The sequence below is a fragment of the Protopterus annectens genome, chromosome 8.part0 (genome assembly GCF_019279795.1).
Source record: "Protopterus annectens isolate FY-2018-M chromosome 8.part0, PAN1.0, whole genome shotgun sequence".
Taxonomy (NCBI): domain Eukaryota; kingdom Metazoa; phylum Chordata; order Ceratodontiformes; family Protopteridae; genus Protopterus; species Protopterus annectens.
The window spans coordinates 504,396,399-504,415,797 of NC_056741.1; the positions used below are offsets into that span (position 1 = coordinate 504,396,399).

General features: G+C 43.8%; 1 protein-coding gene across 1 annotated transcript in view; it reads left to right on the top strand.

The window, feature by feature from the left end:
• Window positions 1–15,765, top strand: part of LOC122808282 (melatonin receptor type 1C-like) — a 132,458-nt gene extending 116,693 nt beyond the window's left edge. Inside the window, exon 6 of the mRNA XM_044079245.1 lies at window positions 14,951–15,765. Within this exon, the coding sequence (XP_043935180.1) occupies window positions 14,951–15,765 (815 nt within the window). The remainder of the gene's footprint in view (window positions 1–14,950) is intronic.
• Window positions 15,766–19,399: the final 3,634 nt, after the last annotated feature.

Consider the following 19,399-nt stretch of genomic DNA (forward strand, 5'->3'; position numbering starts at 1 on the left):
GATGACAGTCATTTTGGGTGACACCGCACTATAACCCTGCTGAGTAGGGTGTGCATGTCCATGAACCATTAGCACTGTAGATGTTAGCAGTACAGATGTACAAGATAGCACAAATATTTGATTACAAATACCTTTGCATGTCACAGGTGTGTTCCACCAGTGGCCTGTTGACAGACCCACAACTACAAAAGGTGCAAGAGTGACATGTGCACAGCACATCTGTGCCAGATACAGTAGAACAGGGTTAATGTGTTGTACCCCACCCTCATTGTAGCCCATACCACACACACAAATGTTAGGCATCTGTGTATGTAAGGCTGTGAATGGCCATGACCTATCAGTTTAGCTGTGTTAGTGTTGTGAACAACATACAGAATGGGCTGTGTGTGTGAGGTGTGTGACATATGTGCACAGTCTGATGGATAATACCAGCGGTGTCACCGCTAGGTGAACATCCCTGTACCCATAAACTGCTACCTAGGCTGTGGTCAACATTATGGACACTGTGTAAGGGATGGTGCTGTGCAGTGCACCCCCGACATGGTGACGTCCCCAGGCCCCTTAGGTAGTCATCTGAGGTACCCATGTCATGTCAGGGTGCCATCCATGAGCACGTAGATCAGTGGCCAGGCATATACAGCACTGTGGTGACCAATATTGGATCACATACCACCTGTAAGGGGTAATGGCTATGCATGGATGTGCGATAACAGCCTTCACAATCCACACCTCCACTATGCAGCATGCCGTCTATCTTGCAGAAGGACATTTGCTACACCATGATGATGGACATGCTACATGTCCATATCCTGATCTATATGACATATGTCATGGACAGCCACCGTCCTAATACTAGGATCGCCACAGGCTGGACAGATCCCTGTGCCATATATGTGACATACTCCCGCCATACCATGCAACCCTGTCCATCAAAGCTGCAGATGTCATCCCAGTCATACATGGTGTGATGGCCGCATGGTAGATGTACTATCAACTGACTGGATCAGTAATGTGGCACTGATGCAGCTTGCGGTGGCACAATGGCCGTCTGTAACAGCATGGAAACCGAGCCCGCACATGCTATGGTTGATGACCATCCCTGCGAATGTCATCTGACTATCCATTGTCCCATGTCTATCACATGTGTAATACAGACGATCCGTGTCAGGATGTTGAACAGTTGTACAGTGCTGTGTAGATGTATATGGCAAAACACATGCATGTACAGGTGTCCATGCGTATGTGTGCATTGTCACTGCTCAAGTCCATTCCGGCTGTGTCTGTGTTGATATGTGACATATACACAGCATCCAGGTCAACAGTAGTACCGTGGACACATTGAGGCATGTGCAGATAAGTAAGAACACAAGTGCAGGCAAATAGACATGCCCACAGCAAGACAGCATTTACATGGAGTATGAACACTGTAATGAGGTGACACACATATATGGTGATGATATCCAATGCATAATGGGTGTGACATGTGTGACACGAACACGTCAGTCGTGTCAGTGTCATGGTGCTTTGCAAAGATAACTGTGCAGATGCAGTAGATGTCATAGAAATGTATGTGCAGCAGTATCTCTGTACATCTCTGAAACTGTGACCTGTCACCATCATTATGTTTTACAGATAATGCCCCGTACACGCCTCCCAGCATACACCCATCAGTAGGATGATGTCCTCATCCCACAGCTCCATGACAACTATGACTTGTTGTTCAGCCATGTGCCACAGCAGGCCCAGCAGCGGGATAACCTGTGGCAGGATCTACACAGGAGGGTGAACGATGTGGGTGGCCATAACCGCACCTACCAGCAGGTGCGCAGACACTGCACGGACCTGATACGACATGCAAAACAGCGTGCCACTGCAATCGCCAGGGAACAAGGTGGAACAGGTGGTGGGCCACCAACCCAGCCCCCACTCACACACACCGAGGAGTTACTGGCCAGTCTGGGGACACCCAGGGAACAGCATCCAGAAACACTAGCTGCCATCGTGGAGGTGGGTGTCTCCCAACCAATGAGCCTGGAGTTGCCTGGTAAGTCAGTAATGCACATATGGCTATTATATCCCATGTAGTTGCATGTGTCACTGTACATAATGTAAAGTAACAACATATGCCAGGTATGTGGACACACATGCTGCATACTGCAGTATGCTATGTTGTGTATGCACACATGTGCATACTATATGCTATTACACAGGCGAATGTGTGCACATGCACAGTGCAACCTGTGGCTGTCATACAGTCATGGATAATGTTCATACTGGTGTGTCACCCCTATACAGGTACATCTGGCATGCCACACAGACATGGGTCCGTTGCAGGTGAGACTGTCATCAGTAACAGGCATGTTACAGTGTAGATCTATTTGCCATGTGGCCAGTTAACACTTGCACACCTGATGTTTGTTCCAGTCACGATATGTAGGTCGCACCACCATGCATTCACACATGCCACCCATGTGCAATATATTCACACATAATGATACACAGACTTGAAACCACAATACTTGTCATTGCAACATGTGTGGTCAGCTGTGCACACAACAGTGGAGGTGTTCTACAATGGAGGCATATGTAGTATGCATTGGAACAACATGTGTGATACGCACACAGTACCACACAGTGAGCTGTGATATGGGCAGCCCACAAGTGTCACCATTGTGTCATATGCCCCTGCATCGGGTGCACACATTGTGATGTGCCACCTGACATGTCCCAGACATGTAGTGTTCTGTCTGCAATATTGTCACACTATCACATGACCTATACCCCACATACCGAACATACAACCCGTTGTCTGCATAGACCTGTGGAATGTGACATATCTGACATGTATGGGTGTATGTCATATGGGACCACACAGACATGTGGAGAAGATGCCCATCACACACAATTGGCCACCACATGTGCACACATGGCCATGGGGGATGGCCAGAGACATGTAGCCACACAGTACATGGGATGTGTGTACACCCTGTTGCACATTGTCCACACATGGTCCAATTATAGCCTTAGTTGACCGATTATACAGTTGATGTGGTACAGTGGACAACCTAAAAGCCTGTGCACAGCTACTGGAGGTGTCACTGAAGTCTTCCATATATGATCTGTCGAACATCATGACTGTGTTGCAGTTATGGCTATGGAATTTGTACATATTATGCATTCTACAGCAACATACATACCTCATGTTGCCATGCAATGGCACAGTGTCTGTACTTCACACTGTATAGCAATGTAGACGGCTCACACTACCCTCCTGTGCTCATGCACATTTGCTAAACATGCATTCTATCTGTAGGGCATACACACAACACAGCAATGTGAAGCCCATTATTTGCTGTACATGTGTCAGGACACCATTGTGTCAAACATGTATGCATGTTAATGCACATGTCATCAAATTACATGTCAAGGTCACATCAGCCATGTGTACTGTTATCCTGTTCTGGGCCACATGGTGTATCACGGGGATGCATGCATACTACCATGATTGTGTGAACTGCATGGCTACTGATATGACACCTTCTTGCTGTAGTGTTTACCCCAGGGAGGTATGCTTACTAACACTATTAATGTCTGAGCTGCATGCCCTCTGCTCTACCGCAGGCATACTGCATGCCATCTGACAAATCACATGCATGGTGTGTCTGTGTGTCTGTGTGTGTCTGTGTGTGTGTGGTTGTCTGTGTCTATTGTACTTTACAGTACTTCTTTGCATTCACAGGTTTCATAGGTTTCTCATAAATAAATTCCCACTGTCAGTCTCGAACCCAGGACCTTGGTAACACTAGCCTGTATGACTTACCACTAAGCCATGATTCTCTTTACCCTCCTGCGGTCCATCTGATGGTAGTGTCCCCACAGATACTAGCGGTGATGAATATATGCATGAGGTACAGGCAGGGTTGTCAGGGGCGGAATCTGTGCCAATGGTTACCATCCAACTATGTCCCCCTCTTCCTCGCACACATTTCTGCTGCCAACACATACCGCATCACCGGTGGCCATAGAGGAAGGACAGTCAGCGTCTGTTAACGTGGAACAGGAACGTGTGGTGGCTACAGAAGGTGTGTCTACACACCATGGTGTCAGTGTAATGACTGCAGATGTGCCACACAGGCATGTGGCCGGTGCTGCTTGTAGGAGGACCTCTGGCAGACATGCACCTGCAGGACAGAGCACAGCAGCTGGTATCACCAGACGCATGTTCCAGACTGTAATGGCAGCACAGGCACCTGCTGAACAGCAGAACAGAGAAGGGCAGAGGCTGCAGAGGGCTGCTATCCATACCCTAAATGACAACATCCAGGCATTGGCAAATGCTCAACAGCAGATTGCTAATGTTCTGGATAGGCGACTAGGTGAAATGGTCGGAATCCTTGACCGAGGCATGGCAATCCACGAGCGGGAGCTGTCTGTGCTGGAACACCTGGTAGGAGTGAGGCATAGGCCACGTGGACGTAGGCCAGCAACACCACGCAGTGTAGGTCGACATGAGCGTGCCACCTCACATGCCTGCTCCCATAGTGCCGGTAGCAGTAGCAGTGCAGCTTCTGCTGCGCTTTCAACACCAGGACACAGCAGGCCATGTGGACGTGGCCCTGGACAGTCTCAGCAGGGACACGTTTCCAGCGGACATGTGTTGTCGGATAGTAGCCACTCTGTACCTCCACCTGGTAGTGCCCATGCAACCCCAGGCAGGCACATGTCACGTGGCCATGGACGGACACAGTGAGCTGTACAACCTGCACTGTACAATCTGGGGCTGTCAATTATACCCCGTGTAGGTATCACAAATGGCAGAACTGTGTACACACATACACGCACACAGCAAACACAACTGTAGGGATCCACAACATCCACATGCATTCTGCACAGACATGTCCAGTCAACTCACTGGCCCTTATACACACACACATGATGTTATCCATTGGTGCAGCCTATGCCCCTGGCAAACATATCACCCTGTGCATATGATGAAGCCTGTGCCGCATCCCTGTCATCCACAGCATCGGTGCAGGGTTATGCACAAATATTCTGATGCACAGGGTGAACAGCATAGTGAGAGGTGTATGTAATACCTGTGTATGCATAGTGAGGGATGTGTATGTTGCAGTGGTTGTGTGTGAATACTGATTTGTGTATGTGACATAGGTTGTGTACTGTCGACATGCACCAGTCACACCATGTAGTGCAGGTGCAGCATGCATTGTGATGTGTTCACGGTATGTGTCTCGGTTACATCTGTAGCACCATGTTGGTTGTGATACCCTAATTCCCTCCTATGGTGTACTTGCATGTGCCTACAGGTAGCAGTGTTTGCAGTCCCTCACTTGTAACTGTGGAGTACACAAAGGCAATTCTGTCAATATCAGCATGCTACATGTACCTTCATCCTGACTGTTGGACACACAAACATGACACAGATGTCCGCACATATACTGCACCTAACGCATGTGGTCGGTGCCACAGGCTACACTGGACAGAGACGTGACATACATAGCAGGACACATTACAGGTATGGTGACATGGTGCAGGGGTTGTACACAGCGGCCTGGCCAATGATGATGTGAGGTGTCACTTGGTAGCTGAAGGCCACACTGTGCAGCAGTAAGACCCTGTAACAGTACGTGAACATGGCCGCAGTCACGGGGTGTCCACCACTATAACGCACACCCCATAGTGTGCAGCTGGAGACCCTTGCCTTTGTGGTCATCACTCTCACAGTACTATGCACCCACACGACGTGTCACAGGGAAGGGACATGCACAGGTAGCCAGTATGGCTGGGACCTATGGCATCAACAGGGTTATGCAATGCATCACCATTACGGGTTAGTCAACATGTGGGGCCAGTGATAATTTCCCACCGTATATTAGCATACACACTCACACCAAGCACCAGACATACATACAGACACACACACACTGTGGTGACCACACATGTGTATACGGACAGCCGATGTGTGTGATGCACCTTACCGGTGAACGTCATGCTTCCCACACTGACGTATGTACAGTTCTCTACAATGGTGTACAGGGATGTGTAGCAACTGGGACATATTCCCAGTGATATGTGGCATCCCTGGTCACACATTCGGACACACATGGCAGTGCTGGGAATGTCACACCAGCCATATGATGACAGTCAGGTGTCACAGCTGTGTAAGGGCCATGGTATGTCTTGAGCCGACCTGTTCATGTATACTGGTATCATTGCAATGCATAACACCTGTTTTTTCCCTGTTGGTATGTGTGTACTCTGCACAGCTGGTGTACACCGCTGTACAGCCCAGTGGTCATGTGTCACATGGTGTTGTTGGACCGTAAGGCTGTGTAGTGCTGCACCAACGACATGGTGCTGACTTGACAGCTACAGTGTACACTGCAGTGTGTACTTGTGTGACCTGCACCTGTGACAGCTGTGATGGCAGCTGTGTGTGTACAGGTCACTGCATGTGTGACCACCCTGTGCGTGAGGGCAGTTATAGATTACTGTGCCCTTCTGTGTGTACACTCCATCTGCATGCAAGATTGCCCTTTGCAACAGCTAAGTGTGTGAGCATGCCCAGTACGCTGTTGTGTAGATGGACACACAGTACATTCCACACTGTGCCCCTCCGTGATTAGACTCCGTGTTCATGCAAGATGGCCCTTTGCAAATGCTAAGTGTGTGAGCATGCCCGGTACGCCGTTGTGTAGATGGACACATAGTACATTCCACACTGCGCCCTTCCATGATTAGACTCTGTGTGCATGCAATTTGGCCCTTTGCAACAGCTAAGTGTATGAGCATGCCCAGTACACCATTGTGTAGATGGACACACAGTACATTCCAAACAGACGTGTGATACTAAGCGTGTGGGCATGGCCATTGACATCCTGTATAGCCATGGTGGTCATCCAGGCACCAGATATCCAATTTCAATGTCACGATGGATGCCTACATTGAACACACTTGTTGCTCTCTCGAAGGGTGTACTGTCTGTGGCACATCCCGTATCTATTCAGTGTTGTTGTGCTCTGTAGATATTTAGTTGGCCCGTTGACAGCACTGGCGTGTTTGTGTATGTCTACCTTGGGACGGTAATATACTTTCAAACCGCTCACTCTCTAAACATTCCATATCGGCATCTTTGCCTTTGCGGATGATGTCACCCACCTAGAAGTATGCCTCTGGGAGTGCTGTGTTCAGTAATCTCGGTAGCGCATTCTGTAAATGCGTAATGCTGTAGTGTGTTAAAGTAGGTAGGTGTGTGTTCAACTCCCGGCCCTTCCAAGTGTGTGTGTGTGTGTGTGTGTGTGTGTTTCCAGCTGCCTGGGGACACAGTAATGCTTTTAGATGCCTCACAACACATACATTCCCTATCGGCGTCTTTGCCTTTGTGGATGATGTCACCCACCTAGATATATGCCTCTGGGAGTGCTGTGTTCAGTAATCTCGGTAGCGCTTTCTGTAAATGCGTAATGCTGTAGTGTGTTAGAGTAGGTAGGTGTGTGTTCAACTCCTGGCCCTTCCAAGTATGTGTGTGTGTTTCCAGCTGCCTGGAGACACAGTAAAGCTTTTAGATGCCTCACAACACATACATTCCCTATCGGCGTCTTTGCCTTTGCGGATGATGTCACCCACCTAGAAGTATGCCTCTGGGAGTACTGTGTTCAGTAATGTCGGTAGCGCATTCTGTAAATATGTAATGCTGTAGTGTGTTAGAGTAGGTAGGTGTGTGTTCAACTCCCGACCCTTCCAAGTGTGTGTTTCCAGCTGCCTGGGACACAGTAATGCTTTTAGATGCCTCACAACACATACATTCCCTATCGGCGTCTTTGCCTTTGCGGATGATGTCACCCACCTAGAAGTATGCCTTTGGGAGTGCTGTGCTCAGTAATCTTGGTAGCGCGTTCTGTAAATGTGTAATGCTGTAGTGTGTTAGAGTAGGTAGGTGTGTGTTCAACTTCCGGCCCTTCCAAGTGTGTGTGTGTGTGTGTGTGTGTGTGTGTGTGTGTGTGTGTGTGTGTGTTTCCATCTGTCTGGGGACACAGTAATGCTTTTAGATGCCTCACAACACATACATTCCCTATCGGCGTCTTTGCCTTTGCGGATGATGTCACCCACCTAGAAGTATGCCTCTGGGAGTACTGTGTTGAGTAATCTTGGTAGTGCATTCTGTAAATGCGTAATGCTGTAGTGTGTTAGAGTAGGTAGGTGTGTGTTCAACTCCCGGCCCTTCCAAGTGTGTGTGTGTGTGTTTCCAGCTGCCTGGGGACACAGTAATGCTTTTAGATGCCTCACAACACATACATTCCCTATCGGCGTCTTTGCCTTTGCGGATGATGTCACCCACCTAGAAGTATGCCTCTGGGAGTGCTGTGTTCAGTAGTCTTGGTAGCACGTTCTGTAAATGCGTCATGCTGTAGTGTGATAGGGTAGTTAGGTGTAAGTTCGATTCCCAGGCCTGCCAGATATGTGTGTGTGTGTGTGTGTGTGTGTGTGTGTGTGTGTGTGTGCATTCTCCCATCCACCTGGGGACTCAGGTTATGCTTTTAGACGCTTCGCAACACAGATGTATCCTGCTGACGTCTTTGTCTTTGCGGATGTTGACACGCACCTAGTAGAATGCCTGTGTGTCTGCTGTGTTTAGTAATCTCGGTAGCGTATTCTGTAAATGCATCATGCTGTAGTGTGATAGGGTAGTCATGTGTAGGTTCAATTACCAGCCCTGCCACATGTGTGTGTGTGTGTATGTCTGTATCTCTCTCTCTCTCTCTCTCTATATATATATATATATATATATATATATATAAAATCTATTTTCTGCCCATAACTCTGCTCTTGCATGGACAGCTGACTGTTTCATGTATCGCATGTTTGCATAGCTTTCACATATCAATGGGGTATGTTGCAACTCCCAACATTGTCCATGCAACGTCCGTGTTACAGGCGGTGTTACACGCCCTTACAGGCATTTGCTGTATATCTTGGCAGACATCTATCCTTGCTGTACTCTCACTGTACTGCATTACGGTGGAGGCTTCATGTATCATGGCCTAGTTTTGATGTGTGTATGTCTATTTGTGCTGTGTGCATGGCTCTGGGTATGTCCCACTATCATCATTTGTAAAGGTGACAGCCCTATAATTTCTTCATGTAGACTGCTGTGTCATTTGACATGTCAGCACATACCTGCGGACAGTACTGCACGTCCTACTGCAGCGCATTTCATACCTTCTGCGTTATCTTGCAGTCGATATTGCTGTTTCCTCACACATGGATCTGTTTCTGTTCATACCACTCCACCTCCTAGAGCAAGTTGCTGGACAAGGCCTTATCTGATAGTGGGACACATAGGGGCAGTATTGACATGTTGCTCTTACAAACGTAGATAGTTGACACAATAATAGGTTTTGCATTAGTATGGCTTTTCTGTTGGATTTGGTGTCTTACTCACATGTTTGTCATTATTTCATGTCTTCAGTTATCATGAAAGTGCCAGAATGTTACTGTTGTTACGTGGAACACACCAAACATATGAGGCAGAAGTCTGCACAGTTGCGGAGTATGTGTCTGTAACAAAATATCAACTTTCTGACACCAATACACACACTGTATGGTGGCATCACAGGCCACATGCCATTACATTTATATTGCAGGACACACCCATCCAGACAGTTGTATTCCTCACACAGGTCAACAGCTGCTTATCCACACTAATTGGTCTATCATGTACCGTATGTGTGCGCCGGTATTTGCGCTTTCCGTCAGTGGCAGAGCTCACGTACGTGTCTGGGGGACTGGACATTGTTACGGTGACACTGCATGACACCCTGAGGAACACATTACTTTTGTGTCTATTAACCTTCCACATTGACATTCACAGGGCATACGTTGTCATTCACATTTGTCGGAGTACATGCGTGTGTCTTGTACATGTTTTCTCATTTGTCCTGATGTCTTTCTTCTCACCTGTCCACCTAGTATCACTAGTTCTGTACATGCATTTTGGACAGGTTACCTTCATACCCCTAACCTGTACACATTACGGGTAAATGCCCTGACGTTTGACCTTGTTATATTTGTCATAGAGATGTGCCTTTCTGGTAAATTGCTGGCAAGGCATTACAGACTGTGCGGTAGATAATAGTGACTGACATTTCCATTACATGATTAGTAACACTCATAACATCTGTATTTATGGGTACGCCAGTATTCTCACAACGTTCTGACTTTGTCTGGGGTATATCTAATATAGTCCCTATTTGTATTTCATGTACTATGCCTTAGTGCAGCTGTGTTATTCTGACAGTTTGCCAGTTATGGGTACCATCTTGGTCGTACGCATGTCCATCCATGATAATCATCTACATGACACTGATATAGGGCCCTACATATTGCCAAAATGGTTTCCGCAATATCCAGTGGATGGTTTGCCCCATTATTGAGAATATAGGTGTGTGCTATACCCACATCACTCCCACGGGGCGGGCCTACGAAATCCCTGCCAAACAACACCTAGGCCCATTTCTGCATACCCATGATTCCCATACCTGACAACCCTCTACAGTACCCATTACACATGTTTAATGTGTGTGGTACTGAAGTGTGGAGACACTTATATGCACTCCCCACTCTCCGGATATCAGTTCATACGTCATACATTCTATCGACACATGTGTCGTCACCCTTGCACCTGATACTGTTGCATGTACAGCTATTTCGTATTTGCTGCGGTCACTTCTTTTGTGTCAATGGCGGTTGACACTACATAAGATTTGATTTTTGGAGTCCTGCAATGGACTCCTATCTGCATGTTTAAAGTGTAGAACTTGCTGGACTGTCACTTTCTGGCCAATGGTTTGGAATGCTGCAGTTTATTCACCTTTCCTGCATGTCTGTTTGTCTACCCATATTAGATATAACGTCGCCTATTTATGTACATATGTCATATCTACGGGACATAAGTCTGTTGTGTATACATATATACATGTACAATCCTCATTTCATAACTTGCTTTATTTTATGTCTGTGGATTATGTGTATACACATATATCTATATCCATACAATACCTTTCCACTATACAGATTGTCGCAGAGTGTACAGCTGCTTGCCCCTTTATCTTCGCTGTGTTTTAAATAAACCTGTGTCTATCTGGCAATGTCGTGGCATTTCATTTGAGACTTACAGTGGGGATTTCTGGCAAGCAGTTCAGGTTACGACTGCATACCCTTCAGAGAATCCATGCTACTGACACACCCGTTATTCTATCCACTTTCTATGTTTGTTCTGGCACATATCTGGGGTTTGTCCCTATTTGTACCGGTAGTTTGCATGGCTTTGTCCGGTTTCATACTTTATGAGATTAACAGGTTTGAGCCATGTATATATAACATGGGGGAAACAGCATTCATTTACTATGCTGTGAGCGGATCACACACGCACAGGTGCACTTGCATTTACATGTTGTGGGTTACGCGCAGGTGCACATGCATATCCTTATTGTGGGTTACATATGTTTACTAAGTCTTTGTGCTTACATGGGCTTTATTACTTGTGACAGTACCAGTAATTATCTGTAATACGGTTAACGGACGTATGCGAAACACACGTTCACCTTTACATATTTAACTATCTGTACAGCACAGACGCATTCATTACACTTTCACATTATATGTGCTGTAGTCGTAGTTGAACCGGGACTGCATTCACGTTGGCCGGATGCTGTAACCACTATACTTTTGGTGTTCTGACTCATTTATATGCATACCCATAGTACATAGCTACATTAACATATGCCTCACCGCTTCACTTACGACACAGGCATCCATTCTCCTGCTGGGAAAAATGCGGTACTACATGTTACACATTCCCTATTCCCTACTGCTCTGGACCCACGCTGCATATGTCATCACTGCAGGGATATTCAGAACCCAAAGGTTTATAGTCCTGACACATACAGGTCTTTAATTGTCAGGGTGTTCATGTGGTGATCTGGGTTTAGGCTTGTCCGCCTGGTGAACGGAACTGCCCTGACCGTGTTCAAATGTCAGACAAAGCACATGGACAGGGTTTGTCCATTTTAAACATTTAATCTGTGTTTACAGACACAGGTGTTTGGGCACCTGTCAGCAGCTTATGATGTTGGCAATACATAATATGGGTGGGGGCGGTTACGATACATAATCCACGGTGAGTGGTGTTCCTATTCACATTTGACTATTTCCTGTATTCATTCTTACGAGGATTATTATTTTGCACATGACTTCACTATAACTTAACTACGGGTATGCAGTAGTACAGTCAACATATGCGACGGCTTGTTACAGTATATATGTGCGGACCTTTGTAATACTGGGGACTACCCCACATCCTTCACAACATTTCCTGCTTATGTACATACTATTATTCCGTGAACTTTCAAAGCTTGTGAGAGCAGTAATTACATCTGTCCCTATTTGTCCACCCATCCTTTTAGGCTTTGTCCAGGTTTTGTTGCTGTAATAGGTTGAGAGGTGGTGTCGGTATGTGATTGAGTTGAATATATACTGTTGATAATTCAGTGGGGAGTAGGGTTACCACTTGTTCCTCTTTGAGGGAGGTCCCACTTTGGACAGTTGTGTCCTGCGATGACACCTAAGACATGGCAAATGTCCTGTGATTTTAAGACAATAATATATTTCTTCATTTCTGTACTAGTTGCATGATACAGGTATTTTGTATCTGGTACACATAACTATTATTTGGGATAGCATAAGCTATTCAAATGCTATGGCATTAGCTTTTATCTTGGCATACACATGTAATTCTGTACTTTGCACAGGCTGGGAGTATGTTTTATCCTGCAAATTCTCACATTTCTACAAGGGATGTCCCACCTTGGCCATCTGAACAGGTGGCAACCCTAGTGGGGTGACCTGCATGGTGGACAGCTGTTCCATCCTGCGTAGTATGAATTGCATGTCTGTGTAGAAACTGAACAGTACCGTGACTACACATACATGTTTTGTCCAGATGTGTACAGTAATGGACACCGTGGCGTGTAAACAACTCTGAGGTTTCAACAGGTTACTTATCCCACGCGGGATGTACACACATTTCGCCGTAACATTAACGCGCGGGCATTTGGATTTACGTACCTGTGATGGGATGTTTACAAACGTGGGATACATATTTGCAATCTGGACACTGTCTAGGACGATGCCTCCTACTACATATGGGGAATACCCGCTATGTGTAGGTGTACGGATGCGCAAGGCTGGTAGTTGGATTTGGTGGACATTCGGACATGGGTGCGGGTTATGTGCTATACAGGGGTTGTTGCGTATTGCATTTGCATGCATGGGTTCTACTTTTGGATATCCTGGTTCCGCATATAGCATCCTATGTGTATGTGACGGTTACGTTCCTGTTCATGTGTATAGCACATTTTAATATACATATGTTTGTGTGTGTTTGGTATACAATATGGACTGTCAGGTTTCTTTACGGTTGTTATATAGCCACAACTGCCCTGCTGTGTACTATCACTACCACTGTGGGACTGCTGGTGACCATACCCATGGGGCTAGACGTGTGTATTGGCAGTGCGCTGACATGATGCGCTTCACTTCCACTGGGTATAACTTCTGACAGTGCAGTATATTACGGACACACGATTTTAAATGTCATTTGTTCCATGGACGGAAACTCATATTATGTTGTGTGCATTTCTGTTTGGTTCTCCATTTTGTGTGGCTGGGAACTGTCTTGCATGCTTTGCATACGTTTCATTATCCACAGACACTGATAGGTGCGATTACTATTGCAGGCAGGCTATAATATTCAGCAGTTTAGGTTGCTCATCGCCAGCCGACATTGACACGCCTTCGAGCGCAGCTTAGTAACGCCCCATGCACTTGCGCATGAGTCCTATGCACGTGGATGTGGTAGCGGCGCACCTTCATTAATATGCATATGGTGCTACTACACCATTTATACGCCGCACGGCCGGCGCAGGCCTTACACCAGCCTTGCGCCGAGCTTCATGAATCCGGGGGAACATATTGCAATGTGTGCCAGTTTTTCCTTCTGATTTTCAGAATAAATGCACATAAATAATATGTAGTAATGGACTTATATCAGAGCCTCCATCCAGTCACTAAAAGCATTAACATCAGTTAAGCAGACTTTCATTCTGAACCTCATGTAAAACAAAGTTACAAAAACCAGTAAGTGTGATTCAGTACCGCCACCTGACAGAAATAATCTTTACATAGCCTAACAATTTATATTTTGAGTTAAGCTACTCCACTCTTAAACTTAAGCTTCTTATAAATGTCTGCCTCAACATGCTGACTTTAGTATGTCAATACTGCTCACTAGAATCAATTGTGAAATTAAGGTAAATGAACTAAAAAAAAATCATAATTTTGATTATTTGAACTATTCAGATCTTAGCTTTGAAACTGATCATTCCTGTGTATTATCATTTCTTTGCCTTTTTACATTTACCTGATTGTTTTTCAAGGCTTGTTTCTCTGGTTTCCTTCCTGACTGGTCAGCTTGTTTTATGCATGTCTACAGTGTTCATGTGGATTTTTGCCAATAATCTTTATTTTGTTTACCATAGTCAAAGGATGCGGCAGTGTATGAACTGGCATTTATATAAATATCCCGTATATATAGTTGTAACTGTGACAGTACGTGTGTGTGTGTGTGTGTGTGTGTGTGTGTGTGTGTGTGTGTGTGTGTGTGTGTGTGTGTGTGTGTGTGTGTGTGTGTGTGTTTGTGTGTGTTTACCTGGCAATATACTTGTGACTCATTCAGGATTACTTCTTCTTATGCCTGTTTCTTGTCAAGGTAGCCTAAGTCTTCCTCATGGTATTGATTTGGATAAAGTAGGCATTAGGAAATTAAATACTCTATTATGCAGAAAAAACATTTTGCTTATTTTTCCTCTTTTAGGTAATATGTTTGTTATCAGTTTGTCTGCAGCAGATGCAATTGGTGCTTTATATCCATACCCTTTGCTCATTGGATCCATTTTACAAAACCAGTGGCCATTTGGGGAAATGCAATGCCAGATTGCAGCTTTCATTCTTGGTTTGAGTTTCAATGCTTCTGTGTATAACATCATGGCAATAGCAATCAATCGTTGGTGCTGTATTTGCTATGCAATGAAATATGACAAGATATTCACCATGAAGAACACCTATTGCTATATATGCCTGACATGGACAATTAGCTTTAGCTTAATTTTACCTGACTCATTAGTGGGAGCTTTGCAATATAACCAACATTTATACATTTGTATATTGTCATTCACTGCAAATGAAGCACTAACACTTTCTGTTGTAGTCTTTCATTTTATTTTTCCACTAACAATTGTAATCCTCTGCTATGCAAGCATCTGGATTACAGTCATACAGGCCAAGTATAGACTAAAAAAAGACAGCAAGCAAACCCTCCAGCCTTCAGATATGAGGAACTTTTTGACAATGTTTGCAGTATTTGTTCTTTTCGCTGTTTGCTGGTCCCCGTTCAGCATTCCAGCTTTGATTGCAGGTTTCAGCCCTCGAAGAAAGGCACCAAATTTTCCAATCTGGTTAATTGTTCTTGGATTCTTTAGTGCATGTTTCAACAGTTGCCTTAATGGTATTGTTTATGGGGTTTTTAATAAGAATTTTTGGCAGGAGTATAAGCGTATACTGCTGTCACTGTTGTTTATAATAAGAGGCAAAAAATTGAAGGGAAGAGATATCAGGAAACTACATGACTAGACTGAGTGTTCTGCAGTGCAAATGATGAACATAATTTCTAAAAAAATGTATTCTAAATAAGAAATAAAGTAGAAATGCATTACAGAAAACAGTGCAACATTTCTTAATGATCCTTGGAAGTAAAATAATTGTAAACTATTGACTTAAAATGTGTAGGCCCTCTGTTGGCAAATGTGTTTTAACTACTAAATTCACAAATGCAACAAAAGGAAACAAAAGTGAGATGTGAAATTTATGAGGAAAAAAAAGACATAGCACACTTTTCTAGCAGCCTGCTGCTGTGTATGTCAAATTGAGATACATATGTCAAATTGAGATACAGCAGGACCATCAATTTAATATGTTAAATTTTATACAATTGCATAAGCACATAATAATTTTTTTGTTTATAGCAAAAGTGCTTTAGACTCTTGACCTGAAAATGTATTAATTTGCATAATTCATTTTGCCAGTTGATTGTTTGGAGAGCAGGCAAAAAAGTCTACCTGAGGAATTCTCCACAGATGGATCAAATCTTGGAAATCCACCGATCCAGTTTCCTTAGGGTCTGCCTTGATCCTGCTCACCTTGTCTGCCACACATTTTTGTTCTTGACAGAATGTCAGGCCCCTGTAGCGTGAGACTGTGTTGCAAAGCTATATACCCTGCTAAAATGGCAAATCTGCCAAGAAGAGAAGATCTACCTCCCCCTTGCTTGTTTATGCAATCACTGTGGCATTGCCTGTGACCACTTGAAGAGGTACAGGGGACCACAGATGATTCAGAGAGTTGAGAACTTTTATAAGAGCTAGCATCTCTTTAATGTTTATGTGCTTTTCTTCATCTTTCTCATCCCAAAAACCTTGCATCTTTATTTCTTTTGATACTGCTCCACAGACAAAGTCAGAGGTGTTGATAGTGACTGATTTTTTAGATTAGGAGGGAGAATGGAAGACCTGGAAACAGGGATATTTGATGTCTCTACCAAGTTGTTTCTGTTTTCACAACTGCCAGAACTGGAGAAAAAATGCATTTATCCCTTCACATTACCTTACATATTCCACGAGTTGAATCTCTTCGGGGAGAGAGGAACCCCTTTTTCTTTTACCAGAAACAGATCTAGCTTTGCTAGCAGCAGCTTCCCCAGGGATGGGCACTTCATTCTGTTGCTTCTCCTATGATAAGAGTGGTTCCCTTGCCCCATGACGAGAGCCCAACAGTTGCAGAGGATGTGGCTAAATCCTATTACATGCAGTTGAATGGAAAACACCATAGGGATGCATGGAAAAATATGTATGGTCTATGGAAACAACATATGGCTGTGGCAAATTGCCAGTTTGCTGTGAAGGCAAAGGCTACTTAGATAATTTTTCTTTTTGTGGCTGGATGAAGGTCTATTTTGAAGGAGCAGTACTTTTTCCATGATCAAACAAAAAGGAGTATGTTTCCCAAGGGAGCTTAGCAGCAGTGTTCAGTAAAACATAAAATTAGTAAATAAGTAACTCTCTCCAGAAAAAGCACATAAAAATCACTTAAATAATTTCCCCATACACAGAAAGTAAAACAAACACTGCATCTGTATAGAAAAGGTAGTATTATACAATTTTAACAACTTTTTATCACAAAAGTAAAACTGTCCACTCCCATTTAGAAGTATATAACAGTTAGAAGACAGTCAATAAAAATAATTTTCCTTAGCTTAAAAATAGTTGTTTTTCAGAAAAAAATTGTTTAAATAACTTAAAAAGTAATGTGGAAGTTTCTCCTCAAAGGGAACTACCTGTTCAGCACTGGAACAGCATCAGCTGACTAATGATCCTCAAAATCCCAAAGAAGAGTATGCTACTCAGCTGTATGAAAACTTTGAAGGGCTTGGGGACCAACCATATCTTTTTAGTCAGCTCAGCTCAAGCTGACTAACAGTTTTGATTCATTTAAGGTACCCTAAAGCTTTTGAAGCTGGTCGACTAATATACCCTATGCAGGATATAACCCATATAGCCTAGGTCACTGCAGCAGTGATTAATATGAAGAACATAACTTACTGCTATATATTACTGCACGGTGGTGCAGTAGTTGGTGTTGTCACCTCACAGCAAGAAGTTCTCCAGTTTGATTCTCAGCTGGAGTGTCTTCTGTGCGGAGCCTGTATGTCCCCCCTGAGGTCATGTTGGTTTCCTTTGGGTGCTCCAGTTTCATCCTAAATTTCAAAAACCAACAGTAGGTGAATTGGACACTCTAAATTGGCCATAGGTGAGAGTGTTGCACGAGTGAGTGATGCAAGTGAACTACCGCAGCAGGGATACCCACCCAGCGGTGTAAACCTTGGCACGAGATGATTGCCACTGCAGAAGTGACACTCTGGCCCCATGTGTAAAATGGGAAAAAGGGGTTGAGGATGGATTACTGATATATAAAAGTATCTTTATTTTAATTATAGCAGATTTCTTATTGGGAACTTTACAATATAATCCACATGTATACATGTGTGCCATAAATTTCTGTTTAAACAAAACACTGGCTAGTTAGATTTTCAGTTTTTAATTTCATTTTGCCATTACCTATTATAATTATTTGCTATGCAAGTATCCAGATTATGATCATAAAGATCAAGTATACAACCAAAGAAATTCTCAACCACTCATATATGAGAAACCTTTTGACAATGTTTATAGTATTTATGATTTTTCCATTTGCTGGTCCACGTTCTGTATTCCTGCTTTGACTGCAGGTTCCAACCTTCCATGAAAGGCACCAGATATTCTATACTGATTATTTGTTCTTGGTTACTTTAATACAAGCTACAACAGCTGCCTTATTACATTCACTTATATTTATTTTTATTCATTTTGCCTTTGCATCAGATTGACATCAAAATATTAGAACAAAATCAATAATCTTACCAACATTATATATGATAAAGTTGCATAACAAAGACAGATATGAGCCAGATCACAACTGTATGGCACTAAGTTCTACATGGCAAAAGTATTACTGAATATAATATCTAATCCCCACCTACAAACATATGTATGAAGGTTACAAGGTAGTATCAGAAAAGTAATAGAGACACACTAACAGGTTGATAAATATAATGAAGGCCATTCCACTCCATCATTTAGGTCTCACAAATCCAGAAATCTTCCTTATCACACAATAGCTAGCTCTCTGATCCTGCAGTAGGATTCAGTGATTCTAATGAAACCCCCATGCATGCTGTAATCCAATCATGTAACTATTATAAATTGATGAATTATATAATTGCATACGACCAATCTTCTTGCATGTCACACTTTGGAAAATTTCACCTATGAAAATGTATTAGCATTACAGAAATATATACTGCAGCACAAGCTACCTGACTGCAAGAGTACTACTTATAAATAAAAAGGATTCAACGTTGTAAGGAATTTAGATGTCATCTGTTGTACCCTAACAATGAGAATCTCAGTCTCGTCTAAAACCATTCCTGGACACCTTCCAAAATGAATACATTGGTAAAGACATGAATTAAATTGGTACTGATGTCCAATATGCCTTCAAACAGGGATTCAACTTAGTAAAAATCACAATCTAATCCTTAAAGGAGTGAAAATAAGTTATTCACCAATAAGGTATATAAACGTAATGACTGTCAATCTGCTCTCTGCTTTTA